Source organism: Nannobrachium achirus (genome assembly GCF_963921795.1).
Source record: "Nannobrachium achirus genome assembly, chromosome: 6".
NCBI classification, from domain to species: Eukaryota; Metazoa; Chordata; class Actinopteri; order Myctophiformes; family Myctophidae; genus Nannobrachium; species Nannobrachium achirus.
The window spans coordinates 12233106-12257462 of NC_137815.1; the positions used below are offsets into that span (position 1 = coordinate 12233106).

Consider the following 24357-nt stretch of genomic DNA (forward strand, 5'->3'; position numbering starts at 1 on the left):
CAACAGGGGGTCCTCAGAGTTACTACAGGGGGTCCTCCAAATCTTTGTGTGATTTTTGTGTGATTTTTTCTCTTTTTATATTAACCACTTATCTTGAACCCTAGCGTCCATATTCGGAGAACCTTAGCCAAAAATAGCAGATCTCCAAGCCCAGCAGTTGCGCAGGAAACCAGGTTCAAATCCGGGGTAGACGAGGAAAGTCACATTAGGGCTTCTTTAATATCAATTATTCTTTTATAATCCATTAAATCCATCAATTCAATTAAGTGTTGCACTCTTGGTATCAAGAGGAAGGGAAGGGCAGGGGGTGGGCTGTATTTGGGGGCAGGAGGAGATCAGGGTACCCTTCATCATGACCGTCCTCCACCACACACACACCTGCTGCCAGTGACAGTGCCAGTGCCACCCCGTCCAGCCTCCCAGGGAGGTGGTGAAGATGATGGCACGTGTGTATGGGTGTGTGTGTGCGTGTGCGCGTGCGTGTGTGTGTGCGCGCGCGTGCGTGTGCTCTGCGCGTGCGTGCGTGTGGCTCTGTTGAGATTGCCCGCTTCCTAGCAGCATTTCCGGTGCGGTTACGTATACATCTGGAAACCTCATATGTCCAAAACTGTTACTTTTCAGCATTCAAATTCATAAATATCAAAAGTAGCAGATCTGCAAGCCGATCTGCTACTTTTGGTTAGGGATGGGACGATAAGCGATATTAATATCGTTTATCGCGATAATAAACACTCACGATAATCCCATCGTGGAGATTACATTTTTCGTCGTCCGTCTCAATTCACCTTTTATTTGCAGAGCTGCATATCCGGTACCATTTGAATTTTAAACCCTCTATTGGTAAAATGTACTTATAATATACGTACTTGATACAGTCTTTTTTTCACTCCCATACCAAATCTCTTAGTGCCAAAAAATAGCCGATCTACAAGCTCACAACGTGTCGCGATGCGACGCGTTGTGAGCTTGTAGATCTGCTATTTTTGGGCAAATGTTCCACCGCAGGATAACGGATTTCGATTATCGCGATAATATCGTAAATCGCGATTTCTTTGGTCACAACAATCGTGACATGACATTTTCACATGGTCCCATCCCTAACATGGAGATAAGAGGTTTCGTGCCGACAGCCAGGATAATGGTATAAACGGTATAAATGGGCAAACGAAGTGGCCAGGTGGTCAGCTGTGCCCGCCCGCCCGCCCGCCCGCCTTTCGGGGCTGATGGGAGTTATGAGGCATACATATTCATGTTCATCTCCAGGAGCCGCTGGCAGGCCGTATCCTGGCTGACATATGGAGGGGTTTGGGGCTGGACGTCGTCTTTTGCTGAAAGATGGTTAACTGTGTTTTAGCTTGTCACCTGTGGGTGTGTGTTGATAACGCTGACCTTTTTGACCTGTTGCTCAGGTGTGCCATGCGGTTAAGACTGTGTAGTGTGGTTGTTAGGCATGGGACGATATGAACATTTCATGTCACGATTATTGTGACAAAAGAAATCGCGATAGAACAGTGAAGTCATGACGTGACTCACTCATACCCCTGGTTCCACGGAAGTAATTCTCTATGGAGAATAACATTGAGTCATCTTAAAATCGTCTCATATAAGCAATTGTGGTCCAAAAATAATCAAACAGTCTTTGCAATATTGTCGGCGAGGTGGCTCTGTATGGTTTATGATAGTCATCCACTCATATTTGATAAAGCCTGTTTCTAGCGAAAATGTAACTAATTTGGCGACAGTAACATTAGAGTTTTCTCACCATCAGTTGATTCTTCATAGTCAAACTGCTGAGATCATTTGTTTATAATTGGAACACAATTCTTATATGACACCATATGAAAAAGGTCTATGGGAATTCAATTCAGAATGGTTGAAGAAAACCGCGAACCAGGTAGGATGTGTAAATTACGTCACACTTCACTACTCTATTTACGATATTATCACAATAATTAAAATCCATTATCCTTAGGTGGAGCATTTGCCAAAAAATAGCCGATCTACAAGCTCACAACGCGTCGCGTTTTTGGCAAAGACATTAAGTTCCTTTTACCAATTACAGAGGGTTTAAGTGGAACCGGATATGCAGCTCGGCAAATAAAAGGAGAATTGATCCCAGTGCATGACGGAGGACGCTATCACAATGAATTAAATCTCCACGATACGATTATTGTGAGTGTTTTTTATCACGATAAACTATAATATTGCTTAACGTCCCATCCCTAGTGTTGTGTGACCATGCAGCTCTCCTTGCCTTGCGTTGCCAAAACATAGAGATTTCTGAGGTTTCTGCCTCAACAGCGACAATATAATAATGTGTGACATGCTTTTACAGTATCTGTGTCTGTCCACCAGGTGGCGTGTTTGATCCGGGTCCCCACGGAGGTGGTGAAGCAGCGGACCCAGGCCTCGCCGTCCTCCAGCACCTACCAGACCCTGCTGTCCACACTCAGAGGAGAGGTACACACACACACACACACACCTACCACCACAACACACCTACCACCACACCACACCTACCAGACCCTACTGTCCACACTCAGAGGAGAGGCACACACACACACACACACACACACACACACACACACACACACACACACACACACACACACACACACACACACACCTACCACCTAGGGGTGGGCGATATGGAAAAATACAATATCACAATATTTTTCCCAAGCTGTATCACGATATACGATTTCATCACGATTCTTTTTCACGTTGGTTTTTATGGTTATTTTTCAAGTTACTTGACAAAAACTAGACTCTCTGGGTTCATTTTGGGAGGTCTAAATTGAACTTTACAGGTATGTAACTCTGACAGTATACAAATGAAACCAAATGGACCCTTACGGGTCCATTTGGTTTCATTTGTATACTGTCAGAGTTAAGTGGAGACCTTGACATTTTACATTTTGAGAACTACTGATTTAGACCAAAATTCAGCTTTAAATTGAATTCTACAATGAATCTCTGTATTAACGATTAAACAGGATTTTTTACAAGGCTCCCTCATTGTATCACGATATATATGATATCTCTGAAAAGGCATATCTTGGAGACATTGTATCGTCTCAACGATAATTATCCCCTAATAACACCACACCTACCACCATAACACACTTACCACCACACCTACCAACACACCACACCTACCAGACCCTGCTGTCCACGCTCAGAGGAGAGGTACACATACACATGCATGACATGAGCACTATTAGTGGACAGGTTGCCAAACTTCTCAGGTCGACACCCAAAAGAGAAATTAGACGTTTAGATTGATAGATAGATAGATACCTTTATTATCCCAAGGGGGAAAATCAGTTGCCCAGAGGCAGCACAGCAGTATAAGGTTATTTACAAAGTTACAGAGAAGTAAGAAAAAGATACATGAAAAACAAGAACAGAGTACAGTAAAGAGCAAGGTACATCAAGGGAGGGAACAAATAAAATATACATATATATTATACATAAAGTGTCCTTAAGCACAACTATCAAAATAGTACAGTCTCCAAATCAAAAGTGACCATAGCAGCCAATGCTAGGATTTGCCCGGGACATAGTAAAAATAGGACATCTTCAAGCTCACAACATGTCACTTTGCGCCGCTTTGTGAACTTGTAGATCAGCTATTTTTTACTACTACTTAAACATTTGTTTTCTAATTTATGGATTTTTTTTTTGTAATGTCCATCGGTAACTCTTGAGAGTGTACAAATTACAAATTGACACAGTGTAGATTGAACTGATCTATGCTGAACTATATCTGTGTGTGTGTGTGTGTGTGTGTGTGTGTGTGTGTGTGTGTGTGTGTGTGTGTGTGTGTGTGTGTGTGTGTGTGTGTGTGTGTGTGTGTGTGTGTGTGTGTGTGTGTGTGTGTGTGTGTGTCACTTGTTCTCTTTCCCCTGCTGCAGGGCGTTCAAGGCTTGTACAGAGGATTCGGCAGTACTGTTCTCAGAGAGGTAGGGCTCACCCTTATTTCTCTCTCTCTCTCTCTCTCTCTCTCTCTCTCTCTCTCATGTACAAACCATGCGTGTCATAAGCAACAGACAGACGTGTTGGTGGTGATATCTATAGCTCAACGTCAGACAGCATTTTCAGGTGAAGCTCAAATATTCGAAGAGTCACCACAGATGGCTCCTCCAGTTAGTGCACAGATCGTAATATTCGTCTGGAAACCTCCAAAACAAAGCTCGAACCTCCATGATGTAAAAGAAAAAACGTCTACTTCTGACACGAGGACCTACGTTTAAATCGAACTCCCGTCCTGTCTCCCATGTTTCTCCTCTGCCTTTGGATTCCTGTCTCACTTCTATTATACACTGCAATAAAGCATTCAAACAATCTAAAACACATATAGTAATAATATTTGACCACGTCTTACACTCAAGTTTCACCATCAGATAACTCGAAGCAATTACTTGACTCCTCAGGAAAGAGTTTTGAAGGAAAAATATCGCCAGCCTTTTCCATTACTTTTGATTGAAAGCTTTTTAATTTCTCTGGGGCTCTTGTGAGAGATTGGAAATGCTGATGCATAGATCCCCCCCTTTCTTTTTCTCTCCACTTTGATCTTGTACAATTACTTTATTAGACCGGCTTCCCTCCTGTTGGAATCGCTTTCTGATTAACCCATTTAGGGCCTAGAATTATTGAATGCTTTAACCAGTGAAAAATAGCAGATATACAAGCTCACAGCGCGGCACCGAGTGCCGCGCTGCGAGCTTGTAGATCTGCTATTTTTGAAAAAGTCATGAAAATGTGTGCAAATCTTTGAATATATGTATTTTCAAAGCGAACGTTTGTAACTCAAATTTTGCTTCTGGGTGGTCCTTGGAACTACATATTTTGACATGGGGGTCCGTGACCAAATAAATATAATTTTGGGGGTCCTTCACATGAAAAGGTTTGAGAGTCTCTCAAGAACAGACTAACTGAGCTCCAGTTAAGTGAAATGGACCTTTTCTTTGACGATGGCTGGCCAGATTGCTGACATAGAAACATAGGTTTTTCAAAAAGTCTTAGAAGGATTAAAAAGACACATAGAATCAAAATTCTAATTGTCACGATTTTTCAAAAATAGCAGATCTACAAGCTCGCAGCGCGGCACTCGGTGCCGCGCTGTGAGCTTGTATATCTGCTATTTTTCAATAGTTAAAGCATAAAATAATGATACACAATAATGTGTACCCGTTCTGAATGGATTAATTAATGCAATTAGCGCCGTTAGAAGAAATGCAAAACAAAGGAAAAGCTCAGGATAAAATGAACATTGAGCTGCTCTCCCTCATCGGGGGGGCGCCGACCTTTTCTGTAATGAAACGGATCAGGGTCTCCTGTTTAATTGCTCCTGCATGGTTGATAACAAAGAGATTCCAATCGAACAGACCCATCGCTTTGTTTTACCTCGCCAGCTCTCCCTGCTGCTTGTGCTTTCAACAGAATTAGGAAAAAGAAAACTGGAGAAAAATAAAAGTATTATATGAAGGTGACATTCCATCTTCTCTTCCCCCCTCCTGTTTAGGATGAGAAGTACTATAGGGGCAGTGGTGTAAAGTAACTAAGTACATTTACTTAAGTACTGTACAATTTTGAGGCATTTGTACTTTACTTGGGTGTTTCCAATTTCCAATACTTTTACTTCTACTCCACTACATCTCGGTTCCAAACACTGTACTTTTACTCCACTACAATTATTTGAACACTTTAGTTACTAGTTACTTTTGCAGATATAAACTATAATATTATGAAACATACATTAACTACTTTAGCCATGTTTTATACCTTGGCTGTTTGAAAATAGCCGATCTACAAGCTCACATGCGACACGTTGTCAGCTTGTAGATCTGCTATTTTCAAACATTTTGTACTTTTACTTTTGGTTGTACTTTTACTCAAGTACATTTTGAATTCCGGACTTCTACTTCTAACTGATTATTTCTACACTGCAGTATTGATACTTTTACTTAAGTATAAAATGTGAGTACTTTTTCCGCCACTGCTGTAGTGGAAAGTAACAAGTACATGTATTCAAGTACTGTACCTTAGTAGAATTTTGAGGTATTTTTAAATTACCGGAGTGTATCCAATTTTCAGTACTTTTACTTCTACTCCACTAGTAACTAGTAATCTTAAGTTACTAGTTATTCAAAGATTTTGAATATCATTACATAACGTACATTTACCACTTCAACCCGTCACTTTGCGATGCGTTGTGAGCTTGTAGATCTGCTATTTTCAAAAGATTTTTTATACATTTTGAAAACTTGTGAAACAGGACATTTTATTTATGTAATGAGTACTTTTACTTTTGGTACTTTGAGTACAGTTCCAAGCCACGGGGAGCCCCTTAATATTAAAACCGGAATATACCGGACATCTGAGCAAGGGTGTCGATGCCGCGCCGTCTTTTACCGTACTGTGTCATTAAAACTGAAATAAATGATTTTTATCCGAAAATCGGCGATCGTCTAACCTTCCCTAGTTACCGCTCGTCCATCGATAGCTCATGGCTGCTCTGACATGAAGCAGAAGTGACGTCAGGTCCATTCCTTCCTTAAGCTTCCTTGCTGCCGTCCGTTTACTGTTTATACACCATTGCTAGTACAGCAGCAGTGCTGCGGGCTATGCGAGCGAAACTGTTCATTTCTACTCTTGAGTCACACGTGGATTATTTGAGGCGACATTTACATACATGAACGGATCGCGCACGCGAAACGCACGGGGACATGATGTGTCGGCCGAATCCCCCACTCTAAGCCAATGCAGATTGAGAATTTCACAGGGAACTGTGGTGAGTAAACAAGGGGGGATCGCGGTATGGTAATGGGGGATGAAGACCACGTGATATAGCGCTGGATGTCTGGTAAAATGAATGCGGTTCAGATCATAACATAATAATAGAAATTTCACGGCTAATCTACCAACAACCATTCTATTTCGGCTGGCAAACTGTTAATGACAATACTTTTGTATACAGAATTGAATACAGAATTTGTACTTATTTCTATATTGCTATATCAGTGGTACTGATACTTGTACATCCATCAGTCTGTCCATCACGTCACACTTTTCACCATCTCATATCTCCGTTGCCCCGATCCATGCCAAACTTTGCACATGCACTCCTTGGCTGCCAAACCATAACCTCTCATTTCTCACATGGCCCTCTCCTAGCGCCACCATGAAGCAGATTCTTGCAAGACACATTTTTGGACACTGCTCCTACAGATTTTGCCCTAAAATCACGCAAAGCGGTACACAATATCTCTAAGGTCATGTCATCAACATGGATATGTCCCATTTCCCATATTCCCTCCCGATTGGCTACCATTGCCTTCTAAAGTTTGTGTATGCGACCTGACAGTCGCTTATTAGGGAGTCTTACTGGTATATTGCTATATCAGTGTTACTGATACTTGTACTATATCAGGGTTCCCCAATTAGTTTTCCCCAAGGGCCGAATTATGTCTAGGGTACCAAGCCGAGGGCCACAACATTGCAGGGGGCGACGGTGGCGTTCCCGCTACCCGCTACAGTTCAGATATCGTTGTTGTCGGGTGAAAATCTTGTATGTCCAAAACCGTTCGTTTTGCATTTACGGTATCATTTTAAAAATGATTTAAACTAGGGAAAACAGTCGATCTACAAGCACACAACGCCTCGCACCGCGAGGCGTTGTGTGCTTGTAGATCTGCTGTTTTCACTACTTTTGTGCGACGGCCTTGTATGAAGAAGCAGGGCTTTACTTTGCGAAAGAACGTACAAATTTGGAGATACGAGGTTTCCACCCGACAATGATGATATACTAGTGTTGTTGCTGCTCTTATACCACCATTATTACTGAGGTTGGTGGGGGCCAGACAGTAGCCCCCCGCTGGCCGCAAATGGCCCGCGGGCCGCCTATTGGGGAACCCTGCACTATATGAATTGAGTACTTTTTATACCACCGATCGCGTGTTTTACCTTGCCAGCGCTTTCAACAGAATTGGGGAAAAGAAAACCGGAGAGAAACAAAAGTAGCATATGAAGGTGACACTCGTCCTTTTTTTTTTTTTTAGATGAGGAGTAGGGGAGGGGGATGTGGGTGTAATCTAGTCCCCTACCGCTGTGCTAGCCTGTACTTTATTTTCTGCCTCACTAAACCGATGTTATTCACGGCAAATTCCATCTGGACGGTCCCGGGGATGAAAAAAAAAGAAGGACAACAAGATTTCTGATTTCTCCGAGGGGCACTGAATAAATGAATACATTTGGAGGCTGTGGCGCGCACGGGCCGCGTGCATACTAACGTCAGCGGATGAAATGAAAAGAACAGTGGTGTTTTTTTTTTGGGGGGGGGATACTCCTTGCTGATTGGCTTTGACGTGTGTCAGGAAGGTAATTCATTCTCTCTTTCTCTCTCCCCATAGCGTCCTCCACTATCTCCCCAATGCTGTGCTTCAGACGCAGTGGCGTCAGTTCAGAAAAAGCTAAGGTATGGCAACATGACTGGTGTCTTGTACGCGCGCCAGACACCAGTCATGTTGCCATACCTTAGCAACAGGCATGATACATTTAGTTTAAGAAGTACATTTTATTTTTCCCCCCCGTTTCTACGGTTTCTTGGGCTGGATATGGCAGCCTGGAACGGTTGTTCAAGTGCAGCTAAACTTGGCATGTTTAGTAAACGTGCCACAATTAACAATAATGCATTGCACCTGTGCAGCTGACCTGCGGAACCTGGGAATATACCGTTCTGTCAAGATGGGGAGAATACAAGTGTGGAGAATATAATTATAATACCTTGCTAAAGTGACCATTTTGTTAAATGTAGCGTTTGTAGATAGACAAAGAGACATTCATGGATTTATATTTAAAAGTAACTTTTATTTCCCCCCCTTGGCCCAGGGTATGGCAGCTGCATACCCCTGCCATACCCAATTGACGCCCCTGTTCAGACGTGCGACCCTGTCAAGATGGGTTTGCTCACCTTGCCGGCACCACTAATTGGGGTCCTCTCGTTCTGTGTATTTGTGCCTCCCACCCTTCCCTTTTCGAGTCATTTCTGATTGGGTCTTGGGGGAGGGCGTTCGGCTATATATTCGCTCTTCACATTAGAAAAATAGCCTAGTCTTAAAGCTCACAATGCGTCGCATCGTGACGACAGTGTAAGAATGAAGATCTGCTAGTTTTGACAATCTTTGAAGATTTGCCGCTATGCTGACATGCCAAATAGGGACGCCACGGCGCCACGTTCCCGGATTGAAGGTGGTTAACCCTCAAAGACCCGGAACGTTAGATTTGAACAACCTTAACCATTATTTTATGCTTTAACTGTCGGTGCCGCGCTGCGAGCTTGTAGATCTGCTGTTTTTGAAAAATCCTGAAAATGCGTGCAAGTCTTTGAATATCTGTGACCCGATCTTTGACCCGACTTCTAAATCCTTCTTCTAAATCAGTGGTTCTCAAACTTTTTCATATCAAGGACCCCCAAGATTACAATTGTTTGGACGCGGACCCCCATCTCAAAATATGTTGTTCCAGGGACCCCCCAGAAGCAGAGATTTGAGTTGCAAAAGTTTGCTTTGAAAAATATATATTGAAAAATCTGCACACATTTTCACAATAAAAAAAATCACACCCGTGTGAACTGAGTGGTGGTTCCCCCCCCCCCCCCCCCCGTGTGTGTGTGTGTGTGTGTGTGTGTGTGTGTGTGTGTGTGTGTGTGTGTGTGTGTGTGTGTGTGTGTGTGTGTGTGTGTGTGTGTGTGTGTGTGTGTGTGTGTGTGTGTGTGTGTGTGTGTGTGTGTGTGGGGCCTGGCCTGAACAACAGCGCCCCTCCCTTAACATGTGTGGGCAGAAAAGGTACTACACCACAGGCCTGAGGCTACATACAGACCCACATACAAACCCACATACAAACAAACAAACAAACAAACATACCTACACACACGGCCATGCTATGGAGACGGTGTGACCACCGCTCAAAAATAAAAAAATAGCAGATCTACCAGCTTGTAGATTTTCAATAGTGAAAGCATTCAATAATTCTAGGCCTAAATAGCTTAAGCTGCTCTGTTAGATTTAGCATGGCACATTATGTTTTAAACACTCAACTCTACTACTGACTAATGGCTATAAAATCCCCTTTTTTGCCTTTGCGCTGCATTAATCTTTTCCTGTGGTCCTCCTTAAAAAGAAAGTACCAAATGATCTGCTGAGTAGGCACTTCTTCTGGGTTTCTTTTCCAGACGGATAGAGCATGAAATCAATGAGATTAGGAACGTGACGTGCCACACGTTCCGGGGTGAAAAATGACTTTATTCAAGTCTGAATATAAACGAGGACACGGCGATTAACGTCGCTGAAACTTTGTTTGAATACTTTGGCCTGGGACTTGCGAGTGGAATGCATTTTTGTCGCCGTATATATTATTCTTGTTATCCGGGATATCATCCGAGCCCTGTAGATCTTTAGAGCTCTAGATCAGTGGTTTTCAATCTGTGGGTTGGGACCCCCAGGGTGGTCCCCAAATTATTTTGAGGATGTTTTGCTAAATGTTAACGTTGTTTTATCACTCAACAGTAACAGACTGTTACCAGTATAAGGGTATCTGCACATTTCTAAAGTGACAATTTAAGGACTTTTTTGTACCTCTGGTCAAACATTGGCCAAATTGTCAAATATTAGAGGCAGAAATTGTGAAAATGGCAGATCTACATGCTCAAACAACGCTGTGATTGCGAGGCGTTGTGAGCATGTAGATCGGCCATTTTCACAATGGAACAGATCGAGTCAAACTAAACGTAATGCCAACTCCTACAATTCCAAGTGCTTGTCAGGGTGGGGGTCACCAGTTAAAATATGATTATTTTGGGGGTCACGGCCTGAAATGTTTGAGAACCAGGGAGTCCAAAGCGTCCGTGCTCTAAGATAGGGAAACATCTTCCTAATTGGGGCTACGCTTACATTCCTGTTGGTATCTTTGGGGCATAATTCCCAGTTGCTGTACCGCCCTCACTATACTATATCTTTGCTTTTGAGCTTAAACCTCATGTCTCCATATTTCAACGTTACATACATTAACGCCCACTTCATCGTACAAGAGTGTCACACAATAAGTAGCGAAACTAGACGATCTATTGTACAAGCTCACAACAACGCGTCGCCATGCGACACATTGTGAGATTGTAGATCTGCTTTTTTTCCGCAGTGGCTGAGTGTGTCTTTGGATTCTTATAATATTGAACCAATGAACCAATCAACTCAACGACTGCCAGAATAATTAACCAAACTACTGCCAAACTGCCTGCAATTTTTAGTTTTTCTTTCTTTTATTGAAAGTAGTCACAGCATATATTTATCTCAAGTAAGATCCAGTTTGACTCGAACATGTACACACACGCTTGGCCATCGCAGAAAAAGAAAACGTGTCTTAAACGGTCGAACCATTCCAACGATATGAGCTAGTTTAGTTTAGTTACATTTTTACACTGGAAAACGGCAAACATAGATATATATGGATGTTTTCCTTGTTTTTTTTATAAATTGGTCCTGTGCCCGGGGGGGGGGGGGGGGGGGGGGGGGGGGTGCGATGAGGGATTGAATGTAGGAGTCTCAGAAGTAATGTTGGACCGGTACCCGTTGGTCAGAACAGTCACCATCCATGTCCACTTGTGCAATACCCGTTGTATCCGTCTGTCTGTCTGACTGACACTCTTTTATGCCCATATATGGTGTTCCGTGTCCAGGCCAGTCTGTGATCTCCAAATTCGGGCACTGTAGTGATGTCAGTCAGTGATGTCAGTTGAGCTTTGTTGATGTCAGTTGGGCATTGTTACCATGGTAGCGAGGCTGTTTTATATCAGTGATGTCAGCATGCAGACAGACAGAAGGACGGCAGACGGACAGAAGGTGGGTAAATTAATAGTTATTAGATGGGAGCGGACGGAGATCTTTTTTTTTTTTTATCACGCCAGATCAGATTTGTTTTTGTTTACGGCAGAAGGAGATTGTTGCCCTAAAAATAAAAATGCACCAATAAAAAAAAAAATATAAGGTTCTATAACGTAACAATGTCATTCAGGGGTGTCATGGATGAAAACGTCATGTTCAAGTGTGCCCTGAGCAAAAAAGACAGTTGAGAACCACTGCTCCACTACTAAGAAGGGCTTGTTTAGCCGGCATTCGCCACTAGATGGCATGCTAAGATTACAACACCGTGCAACCACATGTGAAGAGCACCATGTTTTTGGCTGTCGGTCCCTTTCCACTCCTCCAGCCTCCCTCCAGGGGCGTCACAAGGGGGGGAAAAGTGGGTGTGAGTTACTAGGGCCCAAGGCGGAGGATGGCCTTAATTATTTTATACTTTAGCTATTGAAAAATAGCAGATATACAAGCTCACAGCGCGGCACCGAGTGCCGCGCTGCGAGCTTGTAGATCTGCTATTTTTGAAAAGCCGTGAAAATCTGTGCACATCTTTGAACATATGTATTTTTTAAGCGAACATTTGTAACTTAAATTGCTTCTGGGTGGGGGTCCCTGGAACTAAATATTTTGAGATGGGGTGTCCGTGGCCAAATATATATAATTTTAGGGGCCCTTCACATGAAAAAGCCACTGACATAGAAAAAAATATAGGTTTTTCTAAAAATAGCAGATCCACAAGCTTGCAACTGTGAGCTTGTAGATCTGCTATTTTTCAATAGTTAAAGCACAAAATAATGCGTAATAATGCGTTCCCAGTCTAAACCCCCTCCCCTTATGAAGAACATTCACGGGGGGCCCCGCAGTGAATCCTTGTACCCAGGGCCCAGAATTTGGTGCCACACCCCTGTCCTCCCTTCCTCTCCCTGGGTGCCCTCCCACTCCTCCTCACCCCCCTCCTCCTCACCCCCTCCCCCCTCCTCCCCTCCTCCCTCCTCCTCCCTCGTCTCAGCCCAAACTAGGCTTCATGACATTTATGAGGAGCAATCACAGAGCTGGAAACGATAGCTTTCCACTGATGGAGCCGACCGCGCACTATCTCTCCCCTACATCTCAAGACGTGATCCAAGGATTCCGATCTCCACTGAGCCAATTTGCGCTATGAGTAATGAGCCTGGCGTCCTGCTTATTAGATAGCGATTTAGTCTTTTGGTGGTTGCGTGTGTGGTGTGTGTGTGTGTGTGTGTGTGTGTGTGTGTGTGTGTGTGCGCGAGAGCAGAGGCCCAGGTGTAAGTTAACCTGACAGTCGCTAACACGGCGGCGGCGAGATGCGGCGACTGCAAACCGTCCGCTGATTGGCTAACGGCGGAAGGCCACGCTACCACTCTCACTCGTTATATTACACACAGCTCATCCTCTTTCTCAATCCCCCCCCTCCCTCCCCCTCCCTCCATCTCTCCAGTCTCTTTTCTCCCTCTCAAAGCCACTTTATCTAAATCCCTTTCTTCCACCACAGTTATTAAGCCGTTTTGTCCTGGGATTATTGATTGCTTTAACTATTGAAAAATAGCAGATCTACAAGCTCACAGCGCGGCACCGAGTGCCGCACTGCAAGCTTGTAGATTGCTATTTGGGGGTCGAAAAAAGTCGTGAAAATGTGTGCAAATCTTTGAATATATGTATTTTTTAAAGCGAACGTTTGTAACTCGGATTTAGCTTCTGGGGTGGTCCCTCCCTGGAACTAAAATATTTTGAGATGCGGGTCCGTGGGCCAAATACATATCATTTTGGGGGTCCTTCACATGAAAAGGTTTGAGAACCACTGACATAGTAGTCTCTCAAGAACAGACTAACTGAGCTCCAGTTAAGTGAAAAGGACCTTTTCTTTGACGATGGCTATAGCCAGATCGCTAACATAGAAACCTACGATTCAAAAGACACTTAGAATCTCGGTCAAAATTTTCACGACTTTTCAAAAATAGCAGATCTACAAGCTCGCAGCGCGGCACTCGGTGCCGCGGTGTGAGCTTGTATATCTGCTATTTTTCAACGGTTAAAGCATGAAATAACGATACGCAACAACGCGTGCCCGGTATAAAAGGCTTAAGTAGGGGAAGCGGCGGAGAGGAGAAAGGTAAGTGAGCTAAGCTAAGTGGCGGGGTGAGCAGTCAAGACAATGTGATGATAAATGTGTTCCCTCTCCTCCGGTCCCCCCTCTGGTGTGTGGAACTAAAACTGGCCTATAGTCGTAGCTCGTAGCTTCTCCTCTCCTCTCCTGCAGCAGCAGCTGGGACCTGGCAAGCACCTTAAACCATTCAGAACACATCATTATTTTATGCTTTAACTATTGAAAAATAGCAGATATACAAGCTCACAGCGCGGCACCGAGTGCCGCGCTGCGAGCTTGTAGATCTGCTATTTTTTTTTAAATCATGAAAATTTGAATTTTGACCCGATTCTATAAGTGTCTTTTGAATCCTTCTAAGGTTTATTTGAAAAACCTATGTTTCTATGTCAGCAATCTGGCCAGCCATCGTCAAAGAAAAGGTCCTTTTCACTTAACTGGAGCTCAGTTAGTCTGTTCTTGAGAGACCACTATGTCAGTGGTTCTCAAACTTTTCATGTGAAGGACCCCCAAAATGACATGTATTTGGCCACGGACCCGCATCTCAAAATATTTAGTTCCAGGGACCACCCAGAAGCAAAATTTTTGTTACAAACGTTCACTTTAAAATACATATATTCAAAGATTTGCACACATTTTCATGACTTTTTCAAAAAATAGCAGATCTACAAGCTCACAGCGCGGCACTCTGTGCCGCTCTGTGAGCTTTTATATCTGCTATTTTTCTATAGCTAAAGCATTCAATAATTCTAGGCCTAAATGGGTTAAGGTACAGGATCTGGCAACCCTCGGTGTCAGGCTCTTATGAAACACCTTTCCGTCGAGTCCTGCTCTCTCCCCTCCCTCCTCTCCACACCTCTTACTTCCTCTCTGCCCCCGACGCCACCTCCCCCCACCCACTCACTCCACACGTTCTCTGCATGCACCAAACCCCAGGGTTTTGTATGCTGTTTTGTTGTATGGCGAATAGCGGGAAATAGACGATCTACAAGCTCGCAATGCATTTCATTTTAATAATAATAATGCATACAATTTATATTTACAGTAGCGCAGGGGTCTTCAACGTTTTTTAGGCCAAGGACCCCTTAGTTGAGAGAGATGAAGCAGGGACCCCCACAGCCTCATCATAGAATCCATATAGTGTCGACGACAGCACAATCATCAGTATATTTTGGATTCATATCCAGTGTGTTTTCAGACATTTTACCAATTGAACCGTCAATACTTATCAAACTTGACCTTTCACTCTGTACTTAGTCTGCTCTTTATCCCCTCTACACCAAACCTCTTTGCAGAAGAATTGCCAATCTACAAGCTCACAACGCCTCGCAGCGCGAGGCGTTGTGAGCTTGTAGATCTGCTATTTTTGGCTAAAGTTCTCAGAATATGGATGTTAGAGTTCAAGTGGTTAATATAAAAAATCTGAAAAAAAAGTTTCTATCGCACAAAGATTTGGAGGACCCCCTGTAGTAACTCTGAGGGTCCCGGACCCCCTTGCAGTAGCGCTTTTCTAGGTACTCAATGTCGCTTTACAGAAACACAAGATAAAAAACAACACAACACAGTCATCATCTGCTTTTACATCCAGTAACCCCTGTCCAGGGCAGGCTTCAGTCTGCGCTTCCGACAGGAGACTTTGTTCAGATCTGAACCCATTTGACTTGGCGTTAGGAACCCGTCGCGACCGCATGCCCTTTCTGAAGTCGACCCCAGGCAGAGTTTGAACCTATAACCTTTTGCATGAAAGGTTTCCGCAAGATTTAGGCCAGATGTAGGCCGCGCTTCAGAGCCCGGACAAATCCAGATGTTGGAGCTTGTGTTGTTGTCAAAAACTAAAACACAATAAAAACTATTATGATTAGGTAGGGTTTTTGAGGGTGGTTTTAAACGTGGCGTGGGGGGGGGCAGCTTTGGCGTGAGCTGGGAGTGAGTTCCATAGGGAGGGGGGCGGCCACTGAGAAAGGCCCTGTCCCCGCAGTGTTGTGCACCTGGGGACAGGGGTTTTCAAAGTGGGTGACGGGGCACCCTGGGGTGCTGTGACGGCAGTCCAGGGGTGCCGCGAGATCATTTGATAATATTTGGAATTTATTTGGACTCTTAAAAAAATATTTAGTATCATTATTTAGTATCATTTTAACTGACTGAAAAAGTTATTTTCAGTCATTTCTAACCAAAATGGCTGTTATCTCAACGTTTTCCTCGCAACATAATCACTAAAATATCGTCACTGTCGGGCAGAAACCTCGTATCTCTAAGTTTCAAATGTGATCGTCTTTTGGTAAAGCAAAGCCCTGCTTCATCATACAAGACCGTCGCACAAAACTAGTGAAAACGGCCGATCTACAAGCATGCGAGGCGTTTTGTGCTTGTAGATCTGCTGTTTTCACTAGTTTAGTACATTTTATAGATGATGAATACAAAACGAACGGTTTTGGACATACAAGGTTTCCACCCGACAACGACGATATGCTATAAATATAAGGTGCTGGGAGTGAAAATTATAATGTAAGGGTGCCTCGGATTTAAAAAATAATATTTATGGGGTGCCCTGAGACCAAAAAGTTTGGAAACCCCTGGTCTAGGAGGTAGAGTAGCTTGTATAGTGATTTTCGAAGGTTTTCACTTTATGTTACCATGACCACAAAACTACAAGGGAGAAACATTTTATGAAAAGCGATTATGAACCAACAACAACAGTCTGATAATCCCGTTGAGGGGTAGCAAAATCTAAAAATGTTGTAAACATATTTTGTCCTGAAACGGGACACGAGGGTCAGACCAACCTGACCATGTGTGTGTGAGTCTCATCCCAAAACAGAGGAAATCCTTCACAAATTGCAGACTTGGTGAACAGCACAGTCTGGGCCAATAGGAAGAGCCAGAGAGGGCTGTGCGCACTGCGCAGGGAGATGGGGGGCCGGGTTCCCACGGAGAGGTGGAGACAGATTTGCACTTCCTTCTAAAAACCCTGCCACAGGTAACAATCTCAAAGCCGTGTATCTGTCTTTAAATCCAGGAATGTCCGTCTGCCTGTCTCTCTCTCTTTCTGTGTCTCTGCAGTGTGCACTAGGGATCGCCAAATGGATGAATGTTTTTAACCGGTAACCCTAAGGCCTTATCGGTTAAATAAACGTTAACCTTCAAGGAAATGTGTTCAAAAATGTTACCCATTAAAAACGTAACACTCGCAAGTTGTTGCGACCGTCAGGTCGCAAGTTACTATGAAAAGCTCCACCGGCTGTCTGTCCGTCTGTCTGCCACATCACGTCACACTTTTGCAAAACACATTTTTGGACACTGCTCCTACAGATTTTGGCCTAAAATCCCACAAAGTGGTACACAGTATCTCTAAAGTCATGTGATCAACATGGATCTGTCCCATTTCCCATATTCCCTCCTGATTGGCTACGATTGCCATCTAAAGTTTGTGTATGCGACGTGGCGGTCACTTATCTCCCGATTAGGGAGTCTTACTGGTGTTTAAGCTCTTCTTTTTTCTCTTTAAAACGGGGTTCAATTTGACGGGTGGTGGGGTCTGTTTTGGAAAATCCAATCGGAGAATGTTGCGCTGTGTTTCTCCTGACGAACAAGCTCATCTTTGTCAACATATGGCAAAGAGTTTCATGGATGATGTTAGACTTGGTGACCGCGTCGCGGACAGGCTGAACTGGTCAGAAATTGTATTATGGATCCTTTGGGGGTTTGCAATGAAATCCATCTTTGCTACATGCTTAGGAGAAAGGCTTTGGGTGGGTGGATGGGAGTTCGGAGCACAAAGTCTGCCCTGCTCTGTGCTCTCAGTGAGCAAGCCTGTGTCTCAGCGTTGTCAGCAAGGCGCAGTACATGCATGTGGTTCGCAGCCCCAACAGGAGCAGAATTGGAGCGGAGGATGGTCCTCGCTCGCTCCACGCCGTTCTGGCACATTTGAAAACCACTTATTAACGGTCACCATTAGAGATGTGCCGATTGATCGGTGAGTGATCGCGATCGGCCGATATTGCCTCTATCGGCTTTGATCGGTATCGGCTTTGCCTCTATTGGCTTTGCCGATCTACAAGCTACATCAGCTATTTTCACAATATTTATCTGTGGGACTGAATGTAACCTCCTCTTCAGCTCCTACAAGTTGAATTGGATACTAAAGGACCTCAGCCTGCTTATACTTAATATACAATGTTAATGTTTTGTAAGAAGACTCATTAAATATATAAATGCTGCTACAGTAACACAATAAATAGAAGAATGTATGCATTTGACGATCGATCGGGAATATCGGTATCGGCAGATACTGATTCCAGTTGATCTGTGATCGGTAACCGCCCCAAAAATCGCAATCGGAGCATGTCTACTCACCATTAACCCTTAGTGTTTACCAGTAACCGATTTCTCAACAGTTAAGCGGTTAAACGGGTTAACTCCCAGCAAATTGGTGTGTCAACGAGGGGGGATTGCATTTCTGCCACACCGTGTGATGCTGAGGTTGTGAACCTCTGAACCGGGCACACACACACACACACACACACACACACACACACACACACACTAGGGCATTCACCAAATATTCGAATATCAAAGTCACTATTCGACATGTTCACCAAAGTCGAATATTCGCTTTTTTTTATTGTTTTCTCTTTAAAAAATATATACTTTATAAAACTTGTCTAGATAGGAAGTCAATGCCCCTGGTGGATGAATTTGTTAATGCTCTACACCAGGGGTTCTCAAACCTTTTTAGGCCGTGACCCCCAAAATAAACATATTTTAACTGGGGACCCCCACCCTGACAAGCACTTGGAATTGTAGGTATTACATTTAATGTGTAAATGGTTCCACAGATGAATATTGTGAAAATAGCAGCATGTAGATCTGCTATTTTCACAATGCTCTTGCTTACTTAATATTTGACAGTTTGGCCAGTCCTGTCGAATATTCGACCATTCGAATACTTTGAGGTAGAATAATTCGAATACTAAAAATCTCTATTCGTGAATGCCTTAACACACGCACGCACGCACGCACGCACGCACGCACACACACACACACACACACACACACACACAGAGCGTGCCCCCTCTGTGGAGCCATGTTTCACCGTGATGCACGTTCAGACTGGATTGGAGAAGAGCAGGGGAACGGCTCTCATATCCTGTCTGGGCCGTGCGCTGATCCATACAGGCTCTTGTTTACACACCCTCGTATGACTTGAACAGACGCTGCAGAGGAGAGAGAGAGGGAGGAGTAGAGAGAATGGGAGAGAGTTGGGAACAGGGGCGTCACAAGGGGGGAGTGGGACTGAGTTACTAGGGCCCAAGGTGGAGGGGACTTCATTATTTTATACTTTAGCTATTGAAAAATAGCAGATATACAAGCTCGCAGCGCGGCACTCGCTTGTAGATCTGCTATTTTTGAAAAGTGTGCAAATCTTTGAATATACAGTGTGTATTTTTTTAAGCGAACATTTGTGATTCAAACGTTGCTTCTGGGGCGTCCCTGGAACTAAATATTTTGACATGGGGGTCCGTGGCCAAATGCATATCATTTTGGGGGTTCCTTCACATGAAAGAGTTTGAGCATGACTGACATAGAAACATTGGTTTTTAAAAAAAAGCTTCAAAGACTTTCAAAGACCATTTTTCAAAAATAGCAGATCTGCAAGCTCGCAGCGCGGCACTCGGTGCCGCGCTGTGAGCTTGTATATCTGCTGTTTTTCAATAGTTAAAGCACAACATAACGCAGTGAATCCTTGTACCCAGGGCCCAGAACTTGGTGCGACACCCCTGGATGGGAATGAAGAGGGGGGGAGGTTGTATTTTCCTCTGCAAACCCCAGGGCAGAGGGTCTGTCGAGGAGGAGGCCATGTGTGAAGCAACGGAGGCCTCCTCCTCCTGTTTCGTGTTTAGAGTTGGATGGCGGCGACGGACAGAGTCACCTTTAATCCATCTATATCGGGTACGCATTGTTGCGTATTGTTATTTTACGCTTTAACTATTAAAAAAATAGCAGATCTACAAGCTCGCAGCGCGGCACCGAGTGCCGCGCTGCGAGCTTGTAGGTCTGCTATTTTTGAAAAATCGTGAACACTTGAATTTTGACCCAGTTTTGTCTTTTTGATTGATTGATTGAAGACTTTATTAGAAGTTTGCATAGAAAAAAGGTACAGTTTCATGACGGTACAGTTCACTGGTACAAGGTCAACTAAAAGGAGATCCTAGAAAAGACTACGCTTATTTCCATAGGAAACCATTGAAATATCTCATATAACATTGAATGACAGACGGATAGAACACAGTACTATGCAGTAGATATAGTAAAAAAAGTAAATAAAAATAAAATAAACAGTGCAAAAAAATATACAGTAGGTAAATACTATCTTCTAAATCCTTCCAAGGTTTTTTGAAAAACACATGTTTCTATACGTCAGTGGTTCTCAAACTCTTTCATGTCAAGGACCCCTAGAATGATATGTATTTGGCCGCGACCCCCTTCTCAAAATATTATGCATCAGGGACCCCCCCAGAAGCAAATGTTTTGAGTTACAAATGTTCACTTTAAAAATGTGATATTCAAAGATTTGCACACATTTTCACGATTTTTCAAAAATAGCAGATCTACAAGCTCGCAGCGCGGCACTCGGTGCCGCGCTGTGAGCTTGTAGATCTGCTATTTTTCAATAATTAAAGCATGAAATAATCCTAGACCTAAAAGGCTTAATCCGTCAGAGTTACAAGGCATCCGAGCGGAACTTTTTCCCCCCCCCAAAACGGCTTCATCGACGCCCAGCTTGGCGTTTAACGCAAAGTGTGGCTCCTATGAGACGGAAAAGGGAAAAGGCAGCCGATTGTCTGGAAAACGTTGGAAATCATAAGAAAGGGAAAATATTAAGCCTTGGGACGCCGAAAACAAAAACGCGGAATCAAACCGATGAAATCTCTTTTGTTTCCGTTTAAAACTGTGATGTTTTTTTTCCAAATCACTTTGGCCAGCGTGCAGCTGTAATGTTCATATTGCTTTATTTATGCTTAAATTGTTCCATTTCCCCATCATTTTAGTTGCCACGCCATTTCCTGGTTTTCCCCTCATGGGTGTAGACAACCACGCGTCTCCTCCGATAAACATGGAGTTGCAGAGCCTCCTCTTTTCACCTGACAGCGAGGAAGGGCGTAACACACTCAAGAGGAGCGCTTATTCCCCCAGCAATATTCATATTTTAATAGTATCCAGTCAAGTCACTTTGTGTAAGGGCTTGCAATGTCCTTCTATAAGGGCTAACTAGTCTATAGCAGGGGTCTTCAGCGTTTTCAGGCCAAGGACCCATTAGTTGAGAGAGAGATGAAGCAGGGGGGTCCCTGCTTCCATAGATCCCACACAACCTGTCCATAGATTCCACACAGTTTCATTGTTTGACAGCACAGTCGTCAGTGTACCGCTATTTTGGATTCGTGTCAGTTTGTGCTTTCAGATATTTAACCACTTGAACCGTCAATACTTAATAAACTTGACCTTTAACTCTGTACTTAGTCTGCTCTTTTTCCCCTCTACACCAAACCTCTCTGCGAGGCGTTGTGAGCTTGTAGATCTGCTATTTTCGGCTAAAGTTGTCAGGATATGGACGCTAGGATTCAAGTGGTTAACACATGGGCTGCTAAGGTTTATAACATTTATAGCTGTTGCTGCTGCCACCATTGACTTACGCTTTGTTTTGACGTGCCTCGCAAGCTTCGTGCGTGTGCACGTGCGTGTCCAGAGAAGATTGAGGAGGATAATCCATTTGTTTACAAACGCTCGCGAAACTAAAATCCAAACCGGGACCGACCATCGCGGTAAAGTGTCGCCGTGAAAACAATCAGATCTCTGCTTCCCTGGCGCTGTTTTCATCTCATTCTTAGATAAAGCCCTTCTTATGTTTCAAAGTAGAATCTAAAGCAATGTAAAGTGCTTCCGCAATTTCTCCCCCTGTCTAACTGCCTGCAGCTGCCGGGTGACGTAATGGACTCAGGTCATTCAGAGGGCAGCTGCAGGCTCGTAGAGTTAACTCTTCGTTGCCTCGTCTGTCAACGAGATAACTTCCTTTTGGCAGGGGGAGACCTAGTGGCCTTAACTCGTCCCTGAACGAGTTTGGCTCCATGGGTGTTAATATAAAAAAAAGAGAAGTTTCTATCACACAAAGATTTGGAGGAACCCCTGTAGTAACTCTGAGGACCCCCTGTTGAAGACCCTTGGTGCAAGGGCTTGCAATGTCCTTCTATAAAGGCTAACTAATCTATAGAATAGCTGGTTATTATTATTATTGTGAATAGTTTTGAGTTTCAGACAGAAGTGGACGTTTTGACAACATGTGCTACTGCACACAGCGTCCTTATCTGCTTCCACTGTGGTCAATGAGTCGCCCACCAAAACACCTGTTGACCTTTGGAGATTTGGCCCCTGACATAGTGACCCGCTGACGTGTGTGTGTGTGTGTGTGTGTGTGTGTGTGTGTGTGTGTGTGTGTGTGTGTGTGTGTGTGTGTGTGTGTGTGTGTGTGTGTGTGTGTGTGTGTGTGTGTGTGTGTGTGTGTGTGTGTGTGTGTGGTGGCCTGGACAACAGCGCCCCTCCCTTAACACATTGAATGCCAAGGTTTCTGGAAATTAGTCAATAGCCCCAGCCACCATTGACTCCCCATTCATTTTGAGACCATACATAACTGTACTTTTTTGAAGTATTATATGAACTGCGAACACATGCAGATACACTTTAGGGTGTATTCTTTCATGTTGCAAAGAATTGAGTTCACAGATAGTTCCATTTTGAATATAAGTGCATGTGAAAATAAAAAAAACGCTCATAAATCTTGCCTCTCAAATGAGGTTCTGAGATAATCGCATTTAAAGGTTTATTTTATGTACAGAACTGTTTGTACTGTGTCAATCTCAACTTGGCACATATCAGAATAATCGGTAGGATGTTTACTTTACTGTTGACTTTACCGTTAGTCAAAATATTATTCGCCTGTGGAGTTATGGGCTTATCTATAGGGTTAGGGTTAATCAAAATAGAACTGTGTTATGTGGTACTTTCAGCATTTCCAAGGCTAAAACTCCTGTTATGGGTCATGATTTATTTTTTCTAGGCAGCTGCATGCTTTCTAGGCAGCTGCATGCTTTATTTACAGATATTTTGATGTTCACATCGTCAACCTACAATATTCCATGTAATATTGTTTCACAAAAATGGATGTCAGAGAAAAACACATGTTTTGTATATATTGTGCCAGTAAGTAATTTCAACTAGGACTATTTGCAAATGTGATACCTGTTTTGAAAGCCTGAAGGATGTTCTTTATTCTACACACAAAAAGTAAGTTCATATGACATTTCTTTTTGAAGTTAGGACCAAAAGTTTACATTATTGTCAATATACTGTATTGAGGAGGTTTGGCGCCCCCATGTGTTCGTTCTATATCATGACACTACAAATGTGTGTGTGTCATTCATACATTCATAAGTGTACAAATAGAACCAAATGGACCCTTACGGGTCAATTTTTACACTCTCAGAGTACTCTGAGTACCATGTAATGGTCAGTTATGTAGCCAGATATGTGATGGACAATTAGTGATTGAAAGTAAGTACATTTACTGAATTATGGGAATGGAGATGAGATGCTTTTAGTTTAAAGATTTGTTTTTTATGCCTTTATTTGATAGGACAATAGACTGACAGGAAATGGGAGAGATGGGGGATGACATGTGGTCATGACAGGTCGTCCAGATCGGGAATCGAACCGGTGACGCCAGCAGGCATCATAGTATGTGGTATGCGCTTTGACCACTAGGCCAGTGGGCGACCCTAGATGCTTTTAGTTTAGTTTACTCAAGTTGGAATTCTTGAAACTATTTTGTACCCCACCTAGACAAATAACACGAGTAGGTCAGGCATTTAGTGCAGGTTTAGTTCAGTGCATCAAAATAAATAAGGCCAAAATATACAAATACAATGTTTTTTTTACATACAAAAGCCTAAAACTGAATGACAGAATGCTATGAATGAAATATTGCCCAATGCTCAACTGCATGTTGCCTGTTGACCTCTTCTGACCTGCTGTAGGGGCCTTGGTAGACTAATGTTATCTTCCCATTTTCTATGCAATTCAAACATGGCAGGCTTGGCCGGTCAATTTCTAGACTGCATTATAAGGTTTTGGCTTTGATCGAAATTACTGAATGTCTACAGGTTCCCTTCAGATATGAAGGGAACCTGAGTTACTATGACACATTAGAGCTTACTAAACAACTAAACCTGAACAAACAACTGAACCTCTTTTTTTCAGTGAATCAAGGCTTTA

At 43.3% G+C, this 24357-nt stretch overlaps 1 protein-coding gene across 1 annotated transcript in view; it reads left to right on the forward strand.

The window, feature by feature from the left end:
• Positions 1 to 24357, forward strand: part of slc25a26 (solute carrier family 25 member 26) — a 185667-nt gene that overhangs the window by 30856 nt on the left and 130454 nt on the right. The window contains exons 4-5 of the mRNA XM_080728507.1: positions 2356 to 2460; positions 3918 to 3965. Of these exons, the coding sequence (XP_080584633.1) occupies positions 2356 to 2460; positions 3918 to 3965 (153 nt within the window). The remainder of the gene's footprint in view (positions 1 to 2355; positions 2461 to 3917; positions 3966 to 24357) is intronic.